General features: G+C 44.6%; 1 protein-coding gene across 1 annotated transcript in view; it reads right to left on the reverse strand.

Moving 5' to 3' along the window:
* CSMD2 (CUB and Sushi multiple domains 2) overlaps window positions 1-18,313 on the reverse strand; it is a 797,331-nt gene that overhangs the window by 20,590 nt on the left and 758,428 nt on the right. The window contains 9 exon segments of the mRNA XM_064281672.1: window positions 332-511; window positions 1,082-1,193; window positions 2,961-3,034; window positions 3,655-3,828; window positions 7,357-7,530; window positions 7,957-8,136; window positions 9,381-9,557; window positions 13,472-13,654; window positions 18,112-18,285. Coding sequence (XP_064137742.1) covers window positions 332-511; window positions 1,082-1,193; window positions 2,961-3,034; window positions 3,655-3,828; window positions 7,357-7,530; window positions 7,957-8,136; window positions 9,381-9,557; window positions 13,472-13,654; window positions 18,112-18,285 — 1,428 coding nt within the window.

An 18,313-nucleotide genomic window follows, 5' to 3' on the forward strand; every position in this document is an offset into this window, starting at 1 on the left:
AGTGACAAGTGTCCTTATAAGAGACACACAAAGACACAGACAGAAGAGGCCATGTGAAGGTGGAGGCAGAGATAGGAATAATGTGGCCACAAGCCAAGGAATCCTGGCAGCCACCAGTAGCTGGAAGAGGCAAGGAACGAATTTCTCATATAGTCTTTAGGAGGAGCACAGCCCTGCCAACACCTTGAGAGATTAAACTTCTGTTTCTTTAAACAATCATGTTTGTAGAAATTTGTTATGGTAGCCTTAGGAAGCTAACACACTTCTCTTTGGCTCTCTGTGACCTCAATCTCAGCTGTCACCTTGGTCTCCCACTGAGGGGGTCACTCACCCAGGCAGATGGGTGGTTTGCCTGTCCAGCTGCCATCTGCTTTGCAGGTGCGGTGCTCAGAGCCACCCTTCAGGGAGAAGCCCTCCTGGCAGGAATAGATGAGCGTGTAGCCCATGGAGGGCAAGTCCAGGGCCCCAACATTGGCATGGGTTGGCGTCTCTGGCTGCTTGCAGTGGTGGGCTGGGTGAGAGGAAAGAGATTGTTGGACCTGGAGAGATTAGAGTCTTCAGGAAGCCTTTCTGGCCATTCCCTTGTTTATACATGAATCATCCCCTTCCTATCCCTTTTGCTCCCAGAAGACCCTTCCCCTCTTCCCACCCCATCTTCTCGCTTCCCCAACTTTGATGCCAATATAAATGGCCAAGATGGAGATAATGAGGACACTAGCTTGGTCAAGCCTGGAGGAATCCAAGCCTGCAGCACTTTTTTTGAGGGAAGAAGGAATAATTTTGGTCAAAACCTTGAAATCTCCATCCTGAGGCCTGGTCTTGTAGTTGTTACTTTTTGCTGCTACTGGAATCTGCCTTAGTATGGGGATGCCTTCAAATATCAGAAAGGCTTTTGTGTGGAAGGGAAATTAAATGTCTTCTGTAAGGCTCCAAGGGGTAAGAACTACAAAAAGACCAATATGTGTACAAATGAGAAGATGTGAGCTCCCTATCATTCACAGCATTTAAGTATGCAGTGGGTGACCTGCCGGGGGAGATAACACGTGGCCAAGAGTTTTCTTGGAATGAAGTCCGCACTCACGGATGCAGTCAGGTGGGGTTCCACTCCAGGTCAGGTTGGGGAGGCAGGTCCTGGTAGTGGAGCCCTGAAGTAGGTAGCCTTTCTGACAACGAAAGAGCACTGTGCTCCCAACCTGCAGCAAGACCAGAAGGTCCCATCATCACCTTCCATTCAGCAATGCTCCAAAGTAGCCCTCCACCCATTTGTACACTGGATTACTTACTTTCTCACTGACCCAAATTCTACCCATGGCCTCTGCCTGGAACATCCTTCTCTGCTTGATTAAATCTTATTTATCCTTTAAGGCAGCTTATATCGTGCCTCTTCCACAAGCCCTTATCCAATCCCCTGAGCCACATTGATACTGTTATGAAACACAGCACACTCTGCTGGGATGGGCAACATGCCCGAGTCAGAATCCAAAGGCCCTGGGTCTGAGTTCTGGCTTCTACATTTACTCACTGAAACTCTCTACATCTTAGTAATCTTATGTAGAATGTGTGGCTGACTATCCCTGCCTCATCTACACTGGAACGTTGTGGCGCTCAAATGTGACGGTGGATTTGAAAGCATTTTATAAAATGTGAAGATCTGCACAAAATAAAATCCTTAGTTATCTATGTCTCTTTCTGTGTGTAAATTCCTTAAGGACTGGCTATTGTTAGGTGCTGTTGAGCTGATTCCGACTCGTGGTGACCTTGTGTATAACAGAATGAAATGCTGCCTGGTCCAGCACTATCTTCATGGCTAAGGAGACTAAAGATAGGAAGCTTGTCTTAGTTGTAGATACATCCCTCAGAGAACCTGGCACTGCGCTTTGTAAATATCTGTTGAACAGAACTGTCACCTTCCCTCACTCTCCCTCTGCTCAGTCATTTTCCCACCCTCACCTTCCACTAGCCCCTCACTGTCTGACTCCACACTTTTGCAACCACCAACTCCAACCTCTCCTTCTCCAATCCATTTGGCATAATGCGGCCAGATCAGTTTTCTAAACTGCAACTTGGATTATACCTCTCTCCTTCTCAAAAAGTTCCTATTTCCTACTGGGTCAAATTCAAACACAAAGGGAAACTCAAAGTTTCCACTCCCTCTTCCATGCCAAGCTGCTTCTCTCTTGGACTTCATCATTTCATTCAGCAAGTGACACCATTATCCACACAGTCGTGCAACTCAAAAATCTCAAGCCATCCTTTATTCCTTCTTTTCCGTCAACCCCTCAATCTAGTCTATCCCTAAGGCCTCTTGGTTCTACCTACAAAACATATCCCAAACCCTTCCCTTCTCTCCACATCCACTGTTAATTCTCCTGCCCAACCCCACCCTCTTCTTTCACCCACGCCAATGCAATAGTGTCTCACTCGTTTAAGTGCTTCTACTCTTAACCCTTACAATTCATTCCTTTCTCTGTTCAGAGTGTCCCATTCCAGACTGTCCAAATCCCCTCCTCCCAAAGCTGATTCTGAGATGTGTCCACAGAGCCTACGTGCTGACATGTGCATGGTACCTGCCTCTCTTTTGTCCCCTGAATGAACCCTGTGTTGGTGGGTAGCATATGAGCGTCTTGAGGTGAGTAGGCCTATCTGTCTTACTTATTTCTAAATTCCCACAAACATCCTGCCCCAGCTACATGGGGTTGCTGGGAGGTGCTTGTAGAACTACATGTGATCTGTCTTTCCACATCAGCTTCTCTGATGTAAACACCTTCCTGCTTCTGAATGGCCCTCATGTGGAGCATGGTTCAAAATGGCAGAGCACCTCCTTTCTTCAGCTTCCAAGGTCTTGTTCTCCCTTAGTTCTAGCCAATGCTCTCCCAGAAAAGGTCCCTGGGGTCTCTGATGCTCACAGTGACAGGAGGTGACAGGAGGCAGGAAGGGCCGATCTTGGCTGACCTCATTACCTGGTAGCCCTGGGAATTGTTCTGTATCCCAAACTGCGGCACGCCGGGGTCTGCACACATGGTCAGCGTTGGGTCTGGATTTGCCAAAACAAAGACACAGACCACATGGTAACTGAAAACTTCACTGTCCCAACTCACTCTGAGAAACAGATATAGGAAATAAAGCAGAGCCACATGCTGACTTTTGATCCCTCCATGTGAATCATTCTCCAGGTTGATTATATACTTCCCTGTAGCACATACAGGGTGGCTGAGTCGGAATCGACTCGACAGCAGTGGGTTTGGTTTTTCGTTTGGCTCATAGCACATTAAAACCAAAAAACCAAACCCTTTGCTGTTGAGTGGATTCCGACTCATGGTGACCCCATGTGTGCAGAGTAGAAATGTGCTCCATAGAGTTTTCAAGGCTGTGACCTATCAGAAGCAGATCACCAGGTCTTTCTTCCGAGGTGCTTCTGGGGGGGTTCAAACCATTAACCTTTCAGTTAGTAGTTGAGTGCTTAACCATTTGCACCACCCAGGGACTCCTCCACAACACTTCTGAGCTGGTTAGTTTCTATCCTCCTCTAAGTAGCTCAGAGGAGGGCTTGCTCCCTTTTACAGATGAAACCACAGGGGAAGGAAGGTAGTAGTTGTTTCTGCCCAAAAGTTGCCCACCAGCCAGGGCATTGTCCACCCCCAGGTCCCCTCTCACCTATGCAGCTGGGCTGGGTGCCACTCCATGTTCCATCTGACTGGCAAAACCTTCGTGGAGAACCCACCAGCACCAGAGGGGGCTGGCAGGAGTAGGAGACCGACGACCTGTAGGAGAAGCCCCGGTCCTCTCTCCTGCCACGGGGTGGGACACCGGGATCTCCGCAGAACACAGCTGGGAAGATGAAGGGAGAAAGGCGGGTCCGAGGTGCTCTGGGAACCCAGTCTGCACCCCACTCCCTGCCTTTGTACTGGTTTCCTCTCAGCTTCACTTGTGCTCTGAAAACTGGGGGCAGTCCCCTGAAAGCGCTTCTACCTGCCTCAGTACTGCTCTGCCTTTCTGCTCCTTTCCACACTCAAAATAGTCATCCAAATAATGAAATAACATTATAAGAAACAGAAAGTTGAGCAGAAATAAACTATAATCCTACTACCCAGAACCAAAAAATTTTTTTTTCTTTTTCATGCACATTCTCTTCTAGTCTTTGTTCAGTTGTAAATAAACTTGCGCATGGTTGCAAACCCAATGTCCATGTGACTGTGAATCTTGCTTCGTTCATTTAATATTATCATATAAACAGTTTCCATGTTTATCACATCATTATTACTTATTGGCTACATAATTCTGCAATGAGAGGTTATGCCATAATTACATTTTTATCCTAACCCTTATAAAAAAAAACAATAACCCTTATAGTAGGTATTTTCTATTATTTTGAAGTTACATATGGCTTTGTCTTTCACTTGTATTGTTTCCTTGGCATGCCCTAAGGGTACACGTTTACATTGCTGTGGGTAGGGTGTGAGTGTGTCTACTTCATTCAGGTCGTGTTAATGTCAGAGAGTATCATTAAGAGTTGACTACTGAAGGGAAGATATTCCTCAAGACATCACATCAAGCATGAGGAACATTCTTTATGCTGTGTGTATGTGTACATACGGTCTGAGGTTCACAATCATATGCAAAATAAAATGGAAGCTGGAGCTGTAGTCTATGCCCTGAAAACTGTAGTCTATGCCCTGGGCACAGCAGGCTCATCCCAAGATTGTCAAATCTGGTCAGTTGAAGGCTGAGCTGATTAGAAGCTACCGTATCCAGGAGGCAGCAACCACTGGTTTGTTCCGGTTCGAACCTCTGTTGAGAATTTGCAATTCCACCTCCAGATATACTGACTCAGAATCTACATTTTAACAAGATCCCCAGGTGATTCTTACGTACAATCAAATTTGAGAACCATTGCTCTACTAGTGGAAACCCTGGTGGCATAGTGGTTAAGTGCTATGGCTGCTAACCAAAGGGCGGGCAGTTCGAATCTGCCAGGTGGTCCTTGGAAACTCTACAGGGCAGTTCTACTCTGTCCTGTAGGGTCACTGTGAATTGGAATCGACTTGATGGCACTGGGTTTGGTTGGGTTTTTTGGCTCTACTAGTGGTTCTCAGAATTGGTCCCTAACCAGCAGTATTAGCATTGCCTGGAAACTTGTTAGAAAATGCAAATTCTCAGCAGAGGTTTGAACTGAAATGAACCGGTTCAAAGCCCTGGCAGCAACTCACAGAATAAGAAATACAAAGAGTTGACAAGCAGGGCTTCAAACCAGTTCATTCCAGTTCTAATCCCTGCTGAGGATTTGCATTTCTAACAACTTCCCAGGAAGCAGTATATAAGAATCACCTGGGGGATCTTGTTAAAGTGTAGATTCTGATTCAGTACATCAGGGGGTGGAAATGCAAATTCTTTGTAGGCATTTGTTAGAAATGAAAATTCTCAGCAGTGGCTCAAACTGGAATGAACCTGTTGAAGCTCTGTTGACAAGTAAAGAAAGATCAGCTCAGCCTTGCTAATTAGCAATGTGATGCCAATTAAGAAAATGAGCTCTCTTTTGAGCTCAGACTGGCAAATATTCTAAAAAGATTGGCAAAATCCATTGTTGATGAAGCTGTGCGTTAAGAAACATTCTCATAAACTGCTGGTAGGATTATAAATTGGGAAACTCTTTGTAGCAGACAGTTTGGCAACATATGTTAAGAAGCATAAAGTGCCTGCCCTTTGGACCAGCATTCTCACTTTTCGTATATTATTACAATAGTAAAGAAAGGCTATTTTCAGGGATATTTAATGCAGAACTTCTAACAGGATTAAATCGGAGACAAATTCATCATCAGCCGGAGAAGATTAAACTTGCTGTGGTACCCACAACAATGGAATTCTTTGCAGCCATTAAAACTGATAATTGATCAGAATGTACTGCTATGGAAAGGTGCTGATGGCATATCAATGGCTGAAAATACAAGTTAGGAAACAGCATGTGCCGCACGATCTGATACCTTTTATAGAAAACTGTATACATATCACTATTTATGCAAAGATGCATAGTGATTGATGTGGCAGGCATACTTAAAAGCCTAACCATGGTTATCTTTGGGAAGTGAGAGTTCAGATGATTTTGACTTTCTTCTTTGTATTTTTAGATATAGTATGAATTTTTTTAGATTGACTGGGATTTACTGTAAATAAGCAATTCAGCTATTTCTCAAGATGAAAAGCAAGGTTGCTGGATCCAGACTCAACCCTGAGACTTACTGTCTTCCCAGCTGTCCCCTGGTGGTGTGTGGAGGCCTGAGGGGCCAACCAGGAACTAAATGCTGCTCATCCCAGGTCCACTTCCTCTGCTGACCCTAGTTTCTGCTGATTTTTTCCAAACTGAAGCAAATTTTCAGCAGTACTCACACAGTGCCACAAATACGCAGATAATTTTCTGCAGAATTAGATAAATTTCAAGTAGAAAGAAAAAATAGTCCCTACTGCTTTCCCAAAGTAGGGGCACTGACAAAACCTTTCAGAGCCCACTTACGGGTCATGACCAGAATAAGAGGCCAAGCACCTCCTTCTCTGGGGATCTTAGTAAGGAATGAGCCCTGGAATTGGCTTGGGGTCTCTTCTGAGCACAATTGGGCCAGGTGGGTAAGAAATGACCTCTTTACCAGAAAAATCATGGGTCCCCCAGAAGTTTCTTCCATATAGGGTATTTTCTCTCTTTCTTTATTGTGTTTTAGGTGAAAGTTTACAGTGTACTCTCCCCCGTCAGCACTCTCCTGTTTCCCTTTTACACTATGCATTCCCGGTGTCACCTATCCAGGTTTCCTGTCCCTTCCTGCCTTCTTGTCTTTGCATTTGGGCAGGTGTTGCCCATTTGGTCTCATACACTTGATTGAACTATGAAGCATGTTCCTCATATGTGTGATTGTTTTGTAGGCCTGTCTAATCTTTGGCTGAAAGGTAGACTTCGGGACTGGCCTCAGTTCTGAGTTAGCAGTGTGTCAGGGGGCCATAGACTCAGGGGTCCTCCAGTCTCTGGCAGACCAGTAAATCTGGTCTGTGCAGGGTATTTTCCATGAAGACACGCATGTTCCCAGCACAGAGCACCCCCAGATCTTTGGGTACTATTCCATTCCATTAAGAATCATCTGCCTATCTCTGACTTAATTGCTTCCATTTGTGGCTGCAAACAGAGTCTGTTAGTAGCCAGGGCTACTCAATTTCTGCCTTTAAACTTCTTTCCTCCTTTACTAGTGTCTCTGACAAACTTCCTCTCTGATTTTGGGGAGGGAACTACCTACTCTCAGCCTTCCAGCAACAGCGCTCTGAGGAGGGGAAGTGGAGACATCAGACTGTCTGCACTAAAAGCCCTGGTTAGCGACTTACGGAAACATTGAGGCAGCTCCCCGGTCCAGGATCCGTTTCCCTCACAGGTAAGCACCGCAGGGAGGGACAGCTGGTAGCCCTCCAGGCAGGTGTATATCACACTGGAGCCCCACATGAAGTCGGACCCCACTACCTTCCCGTTGGGGATGAGCTGAGGTGGCTTGCACATGATAGCTGGGGGGAGACCAAAGCAGGGTGAGTTCTGGAGCTGTCCTGAGGATACCAGACCCTAGTCTTCAGAATTGACATCACTGGCTAGCCTATACCTGCTGGGAGTCTGGGCTATGCAGGAAGAATCAGAAAAGGCCCTCTTACTTGGGTGGGGGACGAGAGGTTTTGATCTTTTTGCATCTTACAATGCTCTTCCAAGTGTGAGGAACCAGTCCTCTTTGCACAGCCCTCCCCTCAATGTTCATGGTCCAGGCCTTACCTTGGTACCTCCCAGTTCTCACCCTTAAGAAGTTCAGGGGCCAGTCCTCACCTTGCACACCCCTGGTAAGATCTTTGCTTGCCACTCTGTCCCTTCTAGATGTTCAAAGCCCAGGCCTCACCTTCACACCTTCTTTGCCCTCCTGCCCAGATCTGCAGCTGTAGACTCACCTTTGCAGACTGGCTTGGTCCCATTCCATGTCCGGTCCTTGGTGCAGCTCAGCACAGACACTCTATGTGATTCCATCATGTAGCCAGGGACACACTGGTATGTCACTGTTTTGTTGTACCTGAAGTCATTTCCTAGCCGGAGGCCATTGGCTGGAATCCCAGGGTCACCACAGTTTATGACTAGGATAAGAGAGATATGGCATTGCTTATTCCCAGACCAGGTCTCTTTTCTCCTCAGTATTCCTTGCACAAGTCCAAGAGGGAAGTCTGTCAGATCAGGGGTGCCCTGGGTCTTCCCAGGCTCCCAGTTGGACTCTGCCCATGCTCAAGTCTATTTGGCCAAGTCTCCCTGCATCAGGTTCCCACTACCGCACTGTCCTTGTCCACACCATACCTTATGCACTCCAGCAACTTGGGCTACAAAGGCCATGCTTAACCGAAGTCCAGCCCTCTACAAGGAAGTGCCCAGAGGGGTCAGTTCCTAAATGAGGCTGGTCCCCAGGAAGGGGAGTGGTTTCCAGGTAGAAGAGCCAAGATGTGTTCACGGGCCACATAAAATTTGGCTGACCAAGAAGCGTATCTTATAATCTTTACTGCCTAGAAGGCCTTTTAGGCCAGACAGCTAGAAGCACGGTCTATGACCTATGCAATGTGCAGTGGTCATGCCTATGTCATGGTATCAAGTGAGGGTGAGGTTCACCAAACTACCTTCAGAACAAAAGTGAACTTGACATGGGATTGCAGTTAGAGCCTGAAATCACTGACCAGGATGTTGAAAGGGAAATGTCAGATTCCCTCATCCTACCACTTCTTCATCTGGGCCCCACAGTGACCCACTTTCTAAGGAAAAGGGCCTAGGGCTGCCCTTGAGAATAGCAAGAAAGGGGAGTTGTGAGGCTACACCATGCTTGGGAGCCAGGCTAGGGTGAGGATAGGTTCAAGGGACAAAATGAACCTACAAAGATGGCAGATGGTGGCAGCTTTAAAGTAGAAAAACAGCCAGGCTGAGCTCTGGGAATTTGCTCTAAAAGAGAATAGAAAAGCCCAAGGAACTGGCTTAAAAAAAAAAAAATTTTTTTTTTTTTTTTTTTTTTTTTTTAGGGCCTGTGAAATGACTAGGGCCTGTGAAATGACCTATTAGACTCTCAACCTCTTTGAGTCTCAGTCATCTCATTATAAAGCAGGACTAGTAATAGCTACTTATGGGGTAGTGGTGAGAATCAAATGAGATAATACATATAAAATAAGGCACTTAGCTCAGAGCTCCCACAAAGTATATGCTCAAACATGATTGTCATTCAAGGTCAAGTCCCACCACTCCAGCCAGCTTTCTCAGTCTCCCATGGACAGCCTTCTTGTGCATGAGGGAGCTGATTGCCTGGGCCACTACTTTGCCATGGAGCCCAGAGGGCCTAGGCTCTTACCTATGCACTCTGGGTCACTGCCTGTCCAGGTGCCGTTGACTGAGCAGTGTCGGCTGAGCAGGCCTGTGGCGTAGTAGCCTTCCCGACACTCGTAGACGATGGAGCTGGAGAAAACCAGGCTGTCACTGAACACGACTCGGGCATTGCTTGGAGTCCCAGGGTTCCCACAAGAGATCACTAGGAATCCAAAAGAGCATATTATTCATAAGAACAATGGCAGGTGTCACTTGGGGATCTGAGAACTGCCAAGAGTGGAAACCACATGCTACACAAGGGTCCTGTGGATAGTGACGCCTCTCATGGTGCTTTCATGCCTGATCACCTCACCCCGAGAAGGGAAGGAGAAAACTGTATGAATTTTTTACTTCTTAAAAAAAAATAAAGACTATCTTTTTTATGATCACATCTATTTTTTAAAATAGCAATTCCTTAATATCACCAAATATGTAATTGGCATTTAAATTTCTCAATTGCCTTATTATTATTTTTTACAGTTGATTCGTTTGAATCAGGATCCAAATAAGGTCCACACATGAAATTTGGTTTGCACGTCTCTTTTGAACCAAGATATTATATTGCACGTCTGTTGAGCCAAGATCTTACCCTTCCCTCTCCTGTAATTTATTTATTACAGAAACCAGGGCATTTGTCCTGTAGAATTTCCCACTTTCTGGATTTTGCTAACTGTATCAGTGAGGTATTGTTTAACACATTCCTCTGTCCCCTGTAATTCCTGTAACCAAGTTCTATTTTTGGCAAGGGTACTTTATAGGTGCTTTTGTGTCTGTCTTATTGCCTCACATCTGGAGGCACATAATGTCTGGCTGTTTCCTTGTTGATGATGTTGCGACTGATTGATGGTTCAGATTTGCCCACCTAATCCAGCTTTATAAAGTTTCCCATTAGTTTTCACTTAGCAGCAATTGATGACTAGATTCATTACTTAGGGGTTGCAAAATGGTGATATTCTACTTCCATAGTTCCTTCTGTGTTAGCTGGAGTTCTTTAATAAAGAACTTTCCTTCATCAACTATCTGCTTACAGTTCATACCAGAAGGCAGGATAATGCTTGCTTCTTTTCTTTTTGTTTTTTAAATAAAATGACAGAATAATGAGTTGGTTCCCTAGCAAGCTCCAAAGGTGACCAGCGAGCTTATTTAAGAATCATTAGGAACTCATAGATTTAAATGCATTATGTTTCTATTCATTGCCATTATTACTCTTCTTAATCCTTAAACTGTTCTATTTTTAGCTACTGGGAGCCTCTTGAAGTTGGCTCTTGAGTTCCTTTGACATGACCCCAGTCGTCTCTGGTTGCTTCTTTGCTTTTTGGAGTGACAAGGTGTTCCATGTTCATCTTGTACATTTCCTACCCCAGACCTGGCATCAGACGTTTCTCCAAAAAACCCTAGTTCCTTTTAATGGAGAACGGATTTAGAGACCATGATCTGGGAGCTAAGGGTACTCATTACTACTGAGCTGGTCTCTAATGCTAGACTTTTCCAGTGGACTGATCTAGAAAAAACTTGAAAAATTGATACTACATTATAAATTTATATTGATATTACCAATCCAAATTTAGGATTAAGGGTTTTACTGTGACTTCTTTTACATTGTATCTATTTTATGATGAAAATCTTGGTTCTTAATGGCATTGAATTATTTTTATTTGTTTTATCCATATTTTAATAATAATAAAATCTGTGAGTTGAGGGCTGACTCAACAGCAACCAACAATAACAATATGAATATATATACTATTTTCAGAATAGCAATACCAATATTACTACTAACAATAGGATTGGTGAGAACAGTTTAAGATTTTTTGCAGCTTTTTTTGTCCTTACGATATATACCACAGTCAAATTACTGTGCTTTAAAGCCATTTGAAATAATTCTCTGGGGTGATAAGCCACCAACTTGACACATGGTTAGGCTCACTTCTTCCATTTTGATTTTTATGTTTAGAGACTGCTTGTTTTTCAACTTTGATTTCATTGTATTTTATAACTATGTATAACATTTCCACGGTCCCAAGTCAAATCTACAAAATGATTCTTACATATTAAACACAACTCACAGGACCTGGCATCTATTTATCCAACCAGTTGTATCCTACTTGCTGGGGATACAACAATGACCAAGTTATGTCCCTGCCCTTGAGGGGCTTGTCTATTCTAAGAGACCTCCCTATAAACAGATGAATTAAAATATGACATCATAAGTATTATACTTGAAGGAAAAAAAACACTAAGAAGAAAGCAGCTTATTGGGGCTAGAGGTGAGAGGTAAAATTTGAGTAGAGTCTTGAAGAATGAATAAGAGTTTGTTAAGGGAAGTCATAAAGAGCTGGGTCTGTGTACATGCACACACACACATGCACACATAAACACACACATGCACACACACACAAACACATACTTACTCATTCAACAAATATTCAGTTCCAGACACCTTAACTCCCCACCTTTTGTTCCCTGAATACTTCTCACATGCTGACTGACCCCAACCAGGGATCCCAGTGGGCATGAAAGGGACCTTGGTCACAGTAGGCATTTTAAAATACACTGAATATTCCTCTTGCCAATATACTCTGCCACCAAGAGTTCTCTTGCTATGCCTAAATAATTTTATAGAAATTAACTTTTCAAATATCACCCCCCAGGAGAGGCAGGACTTTGGGCAGATGAGTGGGAGAAGACACGGACTCCTCTGTATCATCTCCTGGGCAGGAGTCCCTGTTCAGAGGCCAGAACATCCCTTCTTGTGCCACAAGACTATACCACAATCTCAATTTCAAACAGCCTGCTTTCTTCTAACCACTGCCTGCCTCTTTTTTTTTTAATTGTTGTAAAAATATAGGTAACACAACATCTGCCAATTCAACATTTTTCACTTGTACATTTCGATGAAACCAAATACATCAATCATGTTGTATAACCATCACCAACATCCATTGTCATATTTTCCAGTCCCATAAACAGAAACAACACTAGCTAAACAAAGCTCTCTCTCCTTCTGGGGTGGGGTCTCTGGTGATATTTGCTCCCACTGGGACCTACAATTCACTGATCCTATCACTTTTTCATTGACTCTTACTCTACTTAGAAATTTGTTCCCTCTTTAGATTGCAAGATGTATCATAATCACTGCTTTGTCTGCACCCTCATCTCCCTTGTCATTTTCTACTGATGTCTTAATTGCCTAGTAAAACCCCAACCCTAACCCAACACTCTACCTACACTGTGCCTGCACCTAAGCAGCAAAAGGTGCTTGAACAAAAAGACTGATGGTGACTACTCTCACTTTAAACTTCCGACTTCTTACTTAACTGAGTCCTCCGTGCTGCCTGGAAAGTCTGCATTGCCCACTTCCATTCACACTCCTACCTTGCTAAATGACTGTTTCTATCTTCTCTTTCTCTTCCAACACATTCTCACTTGGCCTTTCTCTCAGCTGTGAAACTTGCTCCCTAGTTAGGAGAGCGCCATCAGGCTATGTTTTAGAGGGAGATAGAGAAATCCGGGGAGCAGCTGCAAAAAGTTGGAAAGTGGGAAGTTAAAAAAAACTTTTTGGGGGGAAATTTAAGAATGCATGGGGAACTGTAATTTCTCATATTGTAGCTACTTCAGAAAACATCATTAAGGGTCTATCTTACTTGTAAAAGGTATTTAAAAATTGGATTAGCATTTCTTTTGGCACTTTACATGTTTGTTTAACACAGTCTCTCCCCTTAAACTGTGAGCTCCTAGTGGGCAAGGCATATTTCTGTCTTGGTCATCGCTGTATCCCCAGCACATACCACAATCTTTGGCATATAGTTCCTGAATCAAATAATATGAGAATTGAGTGTATTAATGGGCTAAATTTTGTCTCTTCTGGTTTCTTCCCTTCTTAGTTGAGGGTGGGGATTACTAATGAAGACAAACATAAACTATCTGTTTGTGTCCATTATGTGTCAGTCCAAGGGAACAAATGGGGCCAGAGGTTTTATCTGTGAGTGTGAGGGCAGGTGTGTGGGGGCAGGAGAACTGGGGAAGAGCATCTGGGGGTGGGAAAAGGGGAAAAGCAGAATGTGTCACATACATTACCTCCACACTCAGGCTGCGTGCCACTCCACGTGCCGTTGGCTAGGCAGGTCCGCTCTGATGATCCCCGGAGCGCATGACCAGCTTCACAGCTGAAGCGCATCAGACTGCCTGAAGCAAAGCTATCCCCCAAACGGATGCCATGGGCAGGGATCCCAGGGTCACCACAGAAGCCCATGCTGGTTCCTGTGGACCACAACCAAACAAACCCTGTTGCATTTAGCATGGAAGAAAAGGGAGTGGAGAATGTGGAGAGAGAAAGAGGTTGGACCATTGTTAAGGGGAAGCAGTAGGCTTCAGGAATGAGTAGTAGTGAAAACTGTCTGCCTAGCCTAGGTTACCTGGACAGGCTCCTGTCTCACTACTCCATAGTCAAAGAACACAAACGGCCAAGGTTAGGGGTGAGTCCCTGGGAATCACATAGCAAAGAGAAGTAGGAAGGCAGAGGGAAGGTTCTATAGTGAAAATCATGCCTCCATCTTTGGCCTGTGCCAATCTGGAATTTCAGGGGTCGAGGCTGACCACATCTCCTTCTCTCTTTTGCCTCTTCCCCACTCAACTGGCAACTCGAACCTATTAATTCTACATTACCCTCTCCATTCCCAATGCCACTGTCTTAGTTTAGATGCTCAACATTCTCTTGCCTGAACTACTGCAAATACCTCCTAACCCATGTCCCTTCTTAAACTCTCCCTCTAATCTACTTTCCATCTGATCCTCAAATCTCAACAATTAACAACCAGCAACCACCAATTCTTGTTTCTTTCCTGCCAAAATATATTCATGGGCTTCCCAGTGCCTGCAGGATAAAATCTCAACAACTCCTTAGCATAGCTTCATCTTCTCCACAGCCCAGCTTAGATTATGATCTTGGGCCTTTAGTTGATTCCCTACCCACAAATTACTCAATGCGAGTGGGCTGTAGACCAAATGTCCTAGACCCTCTTATTGCACTCTTGCTTTGTGCCCTATCTCTTGCTACATTCCTGTAGTTATCTGTCTTCTGACATTGCAGAAATCTATCCAAGAGAGTGCCAAGGAGCCAAGAGGTAAAGGAGGATAGAGAACAGAAGACAAAGCCATAAGATCTAGTGCCTGTGGGAGCTGGCACATTTTATAATACAGAGAAGTATGGGGGCATCAGACTAGGCTGTGGTCAACATGAAGGAGGAAGAGGAAGAATAAGAACCAATTGCCTCTGCATGAGAAGACAAAGTTCCCAAATGCTGTCAAATCTATCTCCTCATGAACCCACATGTGTGGGCATCAAATGATAACATCTAAGTGGCCACATTTCATTTGTTGGAGTCAATAAATGCTTAATTTATGTATACCTCACCACTTACCATTTATGATTTTTCACTTTCTCAATCTTGGAATTATTTTCCTTTTCTAGTCTAGTTCTAGACTCTAAGAATACTCTGTAACCAATGTTCTCTATTCTGCTACCCACCAAACCAAGGGAGTCATTCTATCTTCAAATATATGAAAAAAGAGGCCCCATCACATTTGGCTAGGTTTTCTTATCTTCTGAAGTTTTCCAGGATGTAGCTTGTGCAGCAGGCAGTAATGGGTTCCTCTTGAAGGCAGCCTTGATGGTGACTAGCTCCAACTCACACAGTGACTAGCTGACCTTAGCCGGAGCCAGCACTATTGTAAAATAAGCACAAGACTAGAGCTTTCCAATCCTGGGGCTTGTTCTGACACAATGGCTCCTACTGCAGTATTGAGGCATCTGTTTCAATGATACACAGAGGCTGGGACAGAATATCACACCAAGGGGGCAGAGTAAACAGATGGCAACTGTTGACTCTTCAATGAAGAGGTATATTGGTAAGATGGTGATACTGGAGAGATGGGCAATGAACTTCCTAAAGTATCTTTCAAATGCCAGAAATCTCTGTATATCCCTGATGGCCCAGGAGCTTATGACTCAAGGACTCAGGAGATTTTGTTATGCATCTTCTGGGTCTACTGATTGTACAGAACAAGGCTCAAAAATTTGACCATGGTACCCCTGAATGTGTATTTTCTAGGACTTGCAAAAGATGGCTAGGTGTAAATTTCAGGAAGGGAGGCACTATGTCAATTTTATTCACTAGTGTATACCTAGGGTTACTTTCTAATCACCTATTCTCATGTCTCATTTTCTTATCTAAGGCATTTAGGGTTATTCAGTCCTCAGCCTTAGCACTTATGGCTCTACTCCTGACCTCAGAGGTCTCCAGAGAAAAGAAGTTACATATTGGGATAGACGAGACTTTACAAGAGCTCTCTGGATTCCATGCAGTGGACCAGGAGAATACTCGGGTAGTTGGGTTACATATACTAACCATTAGGAGATGCTCAAGGCTTTTTTTTCTGGTTTCTTTCTCCCCTATCCCGCACTTCTTCTCATGGAGAATAAAAACCCACATAATAATAGATCAAATAACAGCATCATTAGCCCAGCGTCCTAGAAAAGTATCCAGAGGGAGGAGCTTTATGTAAAGGGACTGTTCACAGAAGGGACTAGACCAGATGCATGCTTGGATCCCTTTCCTTTTTAGAATGCCTCGCTCTCCTGGAATCCACTCTGTGGGTAAATTCAGGAGGTGTCAATGTGCATGTCCCCTGCCCCTCATGCCATCCTCCCTAAGTCACTTCCACTAGAAGTTCAAACAGACAAAAAGGAGTCCAGTTAGCAGGACTTCTTCTAGTACAGCTAAAGGAGTTCTTGATCATGTGTAGTCCTGCCTGGTTCAGAGATTAGATAGAAGTGAGAGGCCAAAGTCTGGCTGGTCATATAGAGTGATGTGTCTGGGATTGTTCTGGGTAGTAAAATGTTTTCCGAAACAGGCCACAATGGCCTGTCCTTTGGGAATCTCTCCTTTCTGTGGAGAACCTAACTAATATCTGGTAGAGTTCAATACTCTGGAAGGGTCTTAAGTTCTGGAAGGCAGGCTATTCTGGGAACCTCAAATGCAAGAAAAAGATACGAGTTGTGCGTCTTGTGAGTGAGGTTTCATATCAAGGAGAAAGCATCTGTATTAGGAGAAGGTTGGGACCCTCACCTCTAGAGGGGATCTGGCATAGTCAGGGATAGGGATTGATTTAAACACCAAGGTGGGCTCCCTGAGAAACATCAAGTTATATGAGCAGCTGCCCCTCTTGTGGATGACATGCCATATAGGATCCCTTCCTAGACCCAGGCAGGCTCCCCTCAAAGAAAACAAAGCTGCAGTATGCTAATTTTTTGGCTTGGTGGTTTCTGTCATTGGTGGGTGTCTTAGGCTGGGTTCCCTATAGAAGGAAAACCAGTGAAGTGTATGTATATATATAGAGAGAGAGAGTGAGAGAGATTCATCTCAGGGAAATGGCTCACACAGTTTCAGAGGCTGGGAAGTTCCAAGACCATGGGTCAGGAGTCTGGCTGGAGGATTCTCCAGACACACATAGCTCCAGGGGGTGATAAACCCAAGATCAGCAGGTCAGACTGCAGACTGCTGGCTCATGGGCTGTGGAGGCTGACAAATCCAAGATCACCAGGCAAGACGGCATGCTGCTGGCTCACAAGCTGTGGAGGCTGACAAGTTCCAAGATCGGCAGGTAAGACAGCAGGCTGCTGGCTTGCAGGCTGTGGAGGCTGACGAATTCCAAGATTGGCAAGGAATATGGCAGGTTGCTGGCTCAAGTCCCAAGAACCAGAGGTCAGATGATGATGTGCCAGATGTAGGATCCAGAGCAAGCAAATGAGCTTTGCCAGAACATCCGTATATATACTGGATGCAGGCCACATCCCCAAAGAAACTCCCCTTACAACTGATTGGCTGATCATATCAGATCACATCATGGAGGACTACTACATCGTTACGTAACTACCAAAATACATCATTGCATAACTGTCAAACCACTGAGTATCATAGCCCAACCAAGTTGATACACAACCTTAACCATCACAGTGGGACAATTTAATTTCAAATATTTTGTTCTGTTACAAAACATTAGAGATGAATTTCTGGTTTGAATAATATGGACACGTAGGGTAGTTTCCTACATTTGCTACTTTGATAATCTCTGTCAGTGTCCTTACAGAGATGGGCAGTAAAAAAAAAATAAAAATAACTAAAAGGAAGTCTGGAGGCTGGTGTTTAGGCTGTAGGGAAAGAGACTATATTCTACTAGGCAGCCAGGACACAAGACAAGTGAGTGGTGGGAAGGTAATAAGAAGGAAAGGAAAGGAAAGCAGGCTGGGACTCGGGGGTCTGAAAGGAGAGAAAAGAGTGTAGACGTGGGTTTAGGTCTGGGCTTAGAAGCAGGAAGGTTTGAACTTGATAAACTTATGGAATCAAGTGTCTGGACAAGGGTCTGGCCATATGCTGACCTCACAAAGTTGTGTCCTCCCTAATTTTATAATCTCTTGTCTATATGGGCTTGGCCAGAGCTGTCGAAGCCATGAAGTTGGGCTCAGACTATAAGGGCTGAACTCCAGCTGGAATCTCTTAAACTAAGCTCTCTGCCTGTGAGGAATGAGGTGCAAAAAGACTGACTCCCTCTCATCCTTTAATGAACAATTGATACCTTGGTAGCATGTCCACCTCCCACTTCTCACCAGCCACAAGAGTTCCATCCCCCCCACCCCACTCCAACTCCACGTACCATACCTGAACAGTGGGGGAGGGAGCCAGTCCAGTGTCCGTCCAGCCCACACATGCGGGTAGCATTTCCCACCAGTGTCCACTTGCCAGTACAACTGTAACGCACGACAGCCCCCACAGTGTAGCTGTCTCCGGACATCTGGGTATGGGGAGGGGAGCCTGGATGGCCACAGGACACCACTGTAGGGAAGAGAAAACATCTCAGCAA

This window comes from Loxodonta africana, chromosome 3 (genome assembly GCF_030014295.1).
Source record: "Loxodonta africana isolate mLoxAfr1 chromosome 3, mLoxAfr1.hap2, whole genome shotgun sequence".
Lineage (NCBI taxonomy): Eukaryota > Metazoa > Chordata > Mammalia > Proboscidea > Elephantidae > Loxodonta > Loxodonta africana.